Source organism: Papilio xuthus, unplaced genomic scaffold (assembly GCF_000836235.2).
Source record: "Papilio xuthus unplaced genomic scaffold, Pxut_1.1 DF826159.1, whole genome shotgun sequence".
NCBI classification, from domain to species: Eukaryota; Metazoa; Arthropoda; class Insecta; order Lepidoptera; family Papilionidae; genus Papilio; species Papilio xuthus.
Window position 1 is genome coordinate 429725 of NW_013532490.1, and position 9594 is coordinate 439318.

General features: G+C 31.4%; 3 protein-coding genes across 3 annotated transcripts; 1 reads left to right on the forward strand and 2 right to left on the reverse strand.

Moving 5' to 3' along the window:
• Positions 1-42: 42 nt before the first annotated feature.
• On the reverse strand, positions 43-4893 carry LOC106123132 (mitochondrial import receptor subunit TOM40 homolog). The gene is made up of 8 exons (XM_013319286.1): positions 4643-4893; positions 4073-4140; positions 3565-3756; positions 3131-3262; positions 2800-2911; positions 2381-2457; positions 2160-2256; positions 43-1704 (listed from the first exon to the last, which is right to left on the reverse strand). Exons 1-8 carry the CDS (start codon positions 4770-4772, stop codon positions 1565-1567), a joined length of 948 nt encoding a protein of 315 aa, XP_013174740.1. The 5' UTR covers positions 4773-4893; the 3' UTR covers positions 43-1564.
• Positions 4894-5178: 285 nt separating this feature from the next.
• On the forward strand, positions 5179-5909 carry LOC106123180 (UPF0428 protein CXorf56 homolog). Its single transcript, NM_001312482.1, is given in 2 exon segments — positions 5179-5205; positions 5237-5909. A coding segment is annotated over 1 exon segment (651 nt). The 5' UTR covers positions 5179-5205; positions 5237-5238; the 3' UTR covers positions 5890-5909.
• Positions 5910-6013: 104 nt separating this feature from the next.
• On the reverse strand, positions 6014-7552 carry LOC106123179 (carbonyl reductase [NADPH] 1). The gene is made up of 2 exons (XM_013319397.1): positions 6826-7552; positions 6014-6391 (listed from the first exon to the last, which is right to left on the reverse strand). The coding sequence occupies exons 1-2, from the start codon at positions 7457-7459 to the stop codon at positions 6195-6197; spliced, it is 831 nt and encodes a 276-aa protein (XP_013174851.1). The 5' UTR covers positions 7460-7552; the 3' UTR covers positions 6014-6194.
• Between the last annotated feature and the right edge of the window lie 2042 nt (positions 7553-9594).

A 9594-nucleotide genomic window follows, 5' to 3' on the forward strand; every position in this document is an offset into this window, starting at 1 on the left:
ATTGTTTTATTGAACATTCATCTGAAGAAATAAATGAAAAAAGAAACGACAATTGATTTATTAACATAACTCTATTTAAAATAATCATTTTAACAACGGGCTCTATGTACAAAACGCCATTTTCTATCTACAATCATACGGGAAGGAAAAGCGAAAGTCAGACATTGACATTTGACCACTCATGAAAAAAAAAACAATAAATACATGGAGAATAAAACAGACAATAAAATAGAAGACTTATGACACCATTTTAATGTAAAAATCCTTTTTCACAATCCCTTTACTTATGATCTTTCATTTTGTGGCCATAGACAAGAAAGAAAATAGAGCCGGATTAACAAGTAAATTTTTTTTTGTTTCAAATAAATGCATCTTTGGAACATAGGAAAAACATAACATAATAGGAATAATATGTATGTATTTAAAACAATCTATCCAATTTTTACATAATAAAGTGAACTCAAAAGATGTATGAACTTGTGATGGCTCAAAAATGCAATTGTGGCAAGAAAAAAACTTTTTAACAATTACACAAATGTTTAAAATATTGACAATCTAAAAATACAGAGTGGTCACAACATCTTAAATGCTTTCTGGTGTTGTTTTAATTCTATATATATAAAAATATGCAATTTGTGTGTACAGATATCTGAAGCGTTACAACACTACTGCACTGGCCTTTTGTAACTGAAATTCCACTGTTGTAATACATGTTTTGATACAATTTAGTACTGCTTGAAAAGCATAATTATAGAAAGTCGAAACAGGATAAGCGAGAGTTCAAAGGACTTCAGCATTTTACTTGCTTAATGCGCTTTCTTCCCAGAGTTTACTGGGACCGGATAATGACTCCCTTATAGAAGTTTCTTGTTTATCCAGTTTAAACTATACTAAAATTTCTTTTAAATTCTACTTTCACTAAGCACTTTAAAATTGTTGGATTAAATTAATTGATGAAAGAAAAGTGTATTAACCATACATCCAAAGATAATTCAAATGCAAACCACACAAATACATTCAAATACACTGTGTAATACATTAGTAAATTATTCGAAATGTAGTAAATATTACAATACAATACCGATTTAGTTTGCTTTCATATTGCTTTATTTTCTACACATCCACAATAACATGTGACCTTATGGTAGCATATAAATTATTTGCTCATTGTGCTAAACAAAATGCATTTCATACATATGTTATTGTGTACACATAGCGTCATATATAATAGTACAAAAAACATATTTAAGATATTAGCAGTTTGAAAACATACATCCATATTTAAAAGGCAGAACAACTCCAATAAAATATTTTGTCAACGGTCAAAAATATATTAAATTTTGTGACCTGAACTTACTTTAAACCGATTATTTAGTTAGACGAATAGATTATAGATTTATCATAGTCAAAGAAATACTATTTTAATAGTAAAAAAACCTGCCATATGTTTAAAACATAGAAAAATAACACCATAATAGTGTTATAACTCTTGAAAATAAAACTTTGGGTTCACTGTATACCGTCACTATAACCACACCAAAAACACTAATGACACAATGATACACTATCCAATAATCAGTCCGCAGCCAAATTTGAACTGTTGCTTAGCTTGATTGGCCATGCCGGACAGCGCAAAACTGAACGGCAATGGCTGTAATTTCTTCTCTAACACTGCACCAATGTTCCAATTGGAGTCTACCATGCCTGGAAATTGAAAATTATAAAAATTATTAAAGCAAAAGTCTATGGCAGAATAATGATTAATTGTTTAATAACTTTTACCCGCAATGTCTTCGCAGAATTAAAAACGTAGTAAGTATCCTACATGTTCTTTCAGATTTCCTGACTATGTGTTCAACATGTGTGCCAAATTTCATTGAGATCCATTGAGGCATTCATATTTATAATACTAGTAAGTAAAATTCTAAAATAATTTATTCACAGCTCTGAAGAGTACCAAAAATTATCTATTAGAAAATATACAGAAAAGAACAGATTGTTCACTGGTAAACAATGGCTTGTAGCTTTTTTATACCTTTTTTATTTAAAAAAAACAACTTTTCTGACATTTATAGAGAGAACGAGCGAGATGATTTTATCTTATTATTACAGCAATGGGTTAGTTCGACTCAGTTTAGTAAATGTTATATGTCACTTACCTCTAAATACTAGATCAGCTTTTGGCACGGTGACCTGGTAGCCTATTGTGCCCACAGACTCCATGCCTCTGAACGATGTATCCATTTCTGCTACAACCTGTAAACGGAACAAAATACACACAAAATAAAAAAAAAATTAATAAAAATATTTCAAAAAATCTTCACAATGAAAATTGCACCTTGAATGTTGAGGAAAATCATGAACAAAGAATAAAACTTACTTGCAATTGTTCACTGGCCTGTTTGAAATAACAAATATGGAATCCAGCAGCGCCCAGAGTCGCTGACACTTCTGAATCTGTAAGTAGTATTTATTTTGTGGTCAGGGGACTGGGAGTGTGACTACTAATATTATAAATTCTATATATAGATGGATGTTGAGATGAAATTTGTTATCTAGAACACTATCTGCAAGAATGCATAGGCATTTTTCAACACAAATGTTAAAACTAGCTAGATAATGCCAATTACAAACTATATCAAACACTTGTAACTTAAATAGCTAAATCAAATCAGTATTATGTTTATGTTTTATTAATTATTTTAAACTTTTTACGTGCACTATGACATTATTTAATATCAGAACAGCAACAATTGCCAGTTTTTTAAACATTACTAAAATAAATATGTATAAACTCACCATCCATTGTATACCGGGCTGCTGCAGAGGCGATGGCGATCTCACCGCCCATGATCCTGGCACCCGACTGGTACACCAGCTCCGCTCCCAACGCTAGCCGCTTCGTTACTGACTAAAATGCACACATAATGATTTAATATAACATATTTCTGATTCTTGTTTATCTTATAGTGGTAAACAAACCTGCATAAGACAAAGTATAAGGATTGTGACAATTTTCTGACTTACTTTCAATTAGGAAAAATTATTTTTTTTAAAGATCACATATGACAATTTCACTTTTAAATTAATAGATTCATATTGACAAATATTACTAATATAAACAACCAACCTGTAAATAATGCCCTACAAAGACACTGGACTTGTCACTGAAGTCTGGCTTGCCCATTGCCACGGCGAGAGTGTAGTCCGTCCCCTTGAACTCCACAGTGCCTTGCGTCGCTGTTAATTTGCATTCCTGCACCTATAGTAACAAAGAGTTGCCATAGAGTTATTTTTAACAAAATACAGTACAATATTGCCACAGTATAAATTTTAAATATTGCTAAAGAAATGAAAATTAAAAGAACTCCACGGACAAACAACTTTGAATAATAAGTAGCACAATGATAGACTAATTTAATATACTACAAATGTTAAAGTGGCATTTATAGTAAATATTGTTTTTATTCATATATGCAGTGCTTACAGGTTCCTTAAAAAGGAAAAACACCTTTTAGATTCACAAAAATTTATATTAAACTATTCAACTTATATCCAACATACCTGTGCCGCTCCCTTCACTCTTATCTCATTGGTAAGTTGGTGGATCAAGTTAAAGTTGAAATTTCCTGATGGATCTACATCCCCCAACACCACAGGGTATGCCTCAGTTGGTGATATCTGCTTTGTACCAATGTATGTTGCACTCAACTTATAGCCATTCTGAGCTGAATTCATTGTAAGAGTGTGTGCCATCTGAAAGTAATAGTAAATTTTTTATTTATTATATATCAACATTATAAATATAAACAGTTCCTTTGTAAGCATATTATTGTCCATCCTATTATATTTTTATAATTATAAACTTGTAACATATTTTTTGGATAATAAATTTGATTTCATACATCTATATATTTTTCTTTAACATTTTCTTCTATAGACAACACACTCACACCTGTTAGACCAGAGAGGTAGACAGACCATGTACCTCCATTCTGTGTGTTCCGCACTGAACTCTCTTTTAAAGGTTGTACAAATATTCTAATACTGTATAATTTATAATATAACCTACCTGAAAATGATTTGATATGCCTTTATTCACCATGAGTTTACCACCTTCAAAGTTCACTGGCATCACCTCTGAAATTTTCAAATTCCAAGATAAATAAAACAAAACTTCATACCAAAAAATAAATTCACAATTCATAGTAATTTTAACAAATTATAACACCCTGTAGAAGTGAGCCTAGGTTCTAAATAAAACAAACATGCAATATTAACAGATTAATAAATAGGTATCACATTTCTAGCAGAAAAATATAATTACTTTTTTTTTAACATCCAAAAGTGTACCTCTGTCTTATCTAATGCAAATAAGACATATTTCCCTTATCTATGGCATGAACCTTATAAGAGTTTAATTTAAATAAAATACCATATTTATAATCACATATATCAGCTTAAATTAGGCCAAAATGTTTTCAAGTAATATTACATCACAAGATAACCAAACTTTTCAACGATTTCTTCACCAATGTAATAACATCAATTTCTGACTGGATAATAAAAATAATACATTCCCGATATCTTAATTATATCTTAATAATACATTAAATCGTTTTTATTTTTCTTTGATGGTTACCTTTGCTTTTTTTGTGTAATTCATCCAAAGTTCCAGGGTTCTCGCGTTTGGTTTCATTTTCTATGTTTAGTTGATCGGTGGGTGTTAGACCTGCATTGGAAACACGGTATCTGCTCGCTATAGCTCCCATTTTATCAACGGATTTGTATTAATTTAGCTAAAACGATAAGAAACCGATGCACATGTGCAGTAAAATACAAATCGGTTGAAATGGTTGAATAAAAGACAATCGATGTGAAGTTGACAGTAAGTTACAAAATTACGTTCCGTTATGATCGCAGTCTGCAAACTTTGTTTACGATGATGCTTAAAAAATCCCATGTAACATACTTACACTATTACAGAATGGGAGTTCCCAAAAAAGGCACTAATGTGAAACTAAAAAAAAATACAGCAAAAGTAAATTCAATTTCTTGATATTATTTTGAGACAAATTCAAAATTTTCAAACATTTTTGTTTATGGCAATTCTGTCTCAAACGTCACACATGAATTGTAAATGTCACTTATGAACTATATCTCTAATACAATTTCCTCTGTAATTGAAAACAAAACGCATATTTGAATTTTTGATATATAAGTTTATAAATCATAATAATGCCAAAAGTAGTATCACGAAGCATAGTCTGTTCGGACACGAAAGACCAGGAGGAATACAATGAAGCAAAACCTTTGCATATATACTATTGCCTTTGTGGGCAAATGTCTCTTATTTTGGATTGTACAATAGACAGATTACCCTTACGTCCCACGGACGAAGCCAGAGTTATAGATGGATCAAAACACGCTCACAAAATCACTGCCGATCCTGACGAAACAGTGTATCTGAAGAGAGAGAAAGGTATTGAGAGACAGTACAGATTAAAATGCAAAAAATGTGGTATACCAATCTACTATAAACATAATCAAGACAGTAACGTTGTATTTATCATGCACGAGGCGTTAGTTTCATCAGCGGGAGAGGGCACTATGACAGATATTTACAAACAAGTTGCTTTAGCTCAGCCTAAAAAGATAATGGTAACAAAACATACTAAGAACATGGGGAAGTTCAGTTCAGTCACTGTTTCAACTATTGATGAAGAAGAGGATGAGATTGAGGCAAGAGAGGTGGCAGACAGCTATGCAAATAACGCTAGGATCATTGAAAAGCAACTGGAGAGGAAGGGAATGAATAAAAGACAAGCAGAGACACCAGCCAGCAGTAGTACAGAGAAGAGAGTTAGGGGAACTTTGATTGATAAATAATAAAATTTATCTACACTTTACCTTGTTTCTTTTTCTTAAGTCTGGCAACACTGGTAAAACATGGTAGAGATGGTTAAGGATATGTAAAATATTGTTCTAGAGTTATAAAATAAATATACAATCATATAGTAGACAAAATATATTTAATTTCTTTTACTGATAACAAAAATTGTAGAATATTTATTAACAAACTTTAAACTTACAACTTTAAGACACATGATTAAACATAACAAAAATGCATTTTGTATAAGCACTGCATCCAACTTTAAGCAAATGGGATCTTTTTACACTTTAAGAAGTGATTTCTATCCATCTCTAAGCTTTGGTCCATCCCAGTCAACAATCCTCTTGTCGCACCAGACATATTGACCACGGACTGTGTCAGGAGCATCCAGTGCAAGAAACAGTGGCGCTACTGCACCTTCATCTACAGTCAACCTGCCTTTGTGTGATGTCATATCTGTGTCTACATAACCAGGGTGTACTGCATTCACTTTTATATCTGGAAATAAAAGTTTGAGATAAAATACTATCAAAAATTACAGCATTTAGGATCAGCCCAGATAGGCCAAGGACCACATCCATTGGTGGCTATTGACAAGGAATTCACATGATTTTTCATACAACAAAATGTTGTTAGAATGCGACACACATGCCAGTGGCAGCCACTCACTACAGTAAAAAAATTTATGATTAATCATGCGAGCTAGTTGTCGCAGGCCACCAATGGCTGTGGTCAGTGGCCCGTCTGCACTGAGTCTAAATCACTAAAATAATTATATATAGTAGGATTAGCATAAAATAGGGTTTTACTTATTGAAAGAGTAGACTAAGAATAAAAATTATCTCATTCCATAGCAGTGAAGTCAGTAACTGATTGTTTAACCATAAAAATTATTACATACATAAACTTTAATATTTTTACTAATATCTTACCTCTATCATTTAGCTGACGTTGTTGTATCATAGTCAAAGCTGTCAATCCAACTTTTGATACAACATATGAGGAGTTACCCCACTTATCGGAATGAGTTCCTTGTTTAGCATCTTCAATATACTGATTCATAAGCTCAGAAAGCTCGGGTATAGTTAACTTCGGGTCTTTCAAACGGTTTCTCAAAGTCTCGCTCTTTATATGACTCAAATGCCCACAGGAACTCGAAACATTAACAACTCTAGCGCCATTTCGAAGTATAGGAAATAGTACTTCGCATGTTGTAAGCACTGAGAAATAATTAACTCTTAAAGTTTCCGCTGCCTGGACAGCAACCGACTCTTTAGCGTTAACTTTAAAAGCAATAGCAGCATTATTAACCAAGACATCAATTCCTCCATATTTCTCTTTGATATAATCTCTGAAAACTTCAACACTTTCCTTCACAGTTATATCCAATTGGTGATAAAGCGGACTTAAACCCTCTTTATTAAGTTCCGATACCGCTTTTTTGCCGCGTTCCTCGTCTCTTGATGTTAAATATACAACACCTTCGAAACGCTTGCAAAGGCCGCGAACGATTGCAAAGCCTATACCTTTGTTTCCACCAGTTACTACCGCCACTTTACTCGCCATGTTAACAAGAAATATACTAAATTTTTAACAAAATATTACAATGCCCGCGGATTTATACAATCAAGACAAAATGACAGTGACAGATAAAATAAAATCTTGGTTGTTACCATATGCAGAAGTAAAATTTGCTTAAAATTTGATTGTAGTTATTTTGAAAAAAGAGGGTAAAGGAGCTTTTTATTTATCTTTTGATTTCCGAAAGTCAAAGTTATTTCCTAATCTTTATATTGTTGTGATACTGAGTTTTTACATACATGATTTTTTTTAGATTTAGTTTCTAAATGATATTTTACATTATAATATTTTGTTAGACTTCTCCATAATCTAGTTAAAATTTTATAACGGGCAACATTACTCATTCAGCTATCTGTCTGGTCTGATATGATATGGGAACAGGTATTGAAAGCGTCCTTTGGAACGCTTTCGTGACCTGTTCAAAATTCAATTTACCATAAATAAATTTGAATTGTCTGATATAAAAAAAAATCCCGTACCATTTCTTATACGAAAAACCAATATATATTAACTTTTCCTTTGTCCATCCCTAAGTCCGTGTTTGTTCGGGATTTTCTACGAAACGATTTAACCAATTTTGAAGATATTTTTACTGGAAGGGATAACTTAGCGAAGTCGGGCGACATTATTATATAGTATTGTCTTGCAGTTTGATAACTTTTTGTCCTTTAATATGATAACAATTAACAAAGGTCATTACAAACATGTAATTAATTGGCTTAATTATCTGTTTAAATAAAATGAAGCTCTCTTGCACCACCGATGTGAATAGATTAATTGAATTGATATCATATCAATGCCTTGCACACAACAAAGAAACGTTAAACAAAACAAATTTTTATATCTCAGGCACTATACTAATATTATAAATGCGAATGCTTCAATGGATGGATGTTTGTTTGAAGGTATCTCTAGAACTGTTGCGTAGATCTTGTTGAAATTTGGCATAGATGTGAAATACAGTCTAAAAGAACACATAGGCTACTGATTATCATTTTTTAATTCCGTGTGAATGGAGTCGTAGCTAGTTTTCATATAAATTAAAAACCTATGCCATTGTTTTAAAAATATATTTTCATTGTCTTTAAAAAAAAAGTGTTTCCGCCGAGGCAATGGAATTAACCGTTTATGCCAGTAATGTCAATATTCGAACAAGATAATAGTTTTCAGATTTATTAAATTAAAAAACATATTGTTCAATATATTTATTAAATATTTTAAGGCACTTAAGTACAATCGTCAAAAAATATTTATATAGCTACATACATTGGTATATAACTTACACATAACAGTTCCTTATATAATAATATTAACTACATTTTGTTAAATAGTCCCCCCTCAACGCATGTACGTCATATAAAGAATCGTTGTTTTTTTTAATTTTTACATTTAAATACCGTAATTTAAGTTAAAACATTGATAATAAAATGCATTACAGTTTGAAAAAAATCACAAAACAATATTCTTGAAATAACAGTTGATAACAACTTTTAAAGAGAAAAAAAGATTGCATATGTAATGTGTAAATTTAAAATAGGAGGCGTCCATAAATAACGTGAGGTGTTTTTTAAATTTTCTCTCCCTCCCTCCTCCCTGATGAGATGTCGTGAGATTTTATTCAACCCCCTACCCCAATCTCACGTGAGATTTTTCAAAATGTGAGTTCCTTACGTATTCTACGATTAATTGGACCAAAATAGTATATATTTTTTTGTTTCAATAAGAAAAAAAATTGCGTGATATTTGCCGAGAACTCCCCCCTCTCCAACGTAAGATTAGATGAGATTTAACTCGATCCCCTCTCCCTTAAACACCTCATGTAATTTATGGATGCCCCCATACCTTAAATTCTATTAATTTTATTACTAAAGTTTACGATATTATTTTATTTTCTAAGCTTAAAGAAAATTATTCTGTACAAGTAATTATTAAAAAGAATAACATTTTATTAGCATATTTGCTAAGATTGTAAACAAGGCAATTTTGTATTTACATAATATATTGGACGGTTAAAGTACATAGTTTTTATATTTAACACTGGAAGACACGTATATAGACGAAATAACTAATATTTTCACATATTTTTATATTTAAACTTATTATTTTTTTATTAAACTAAT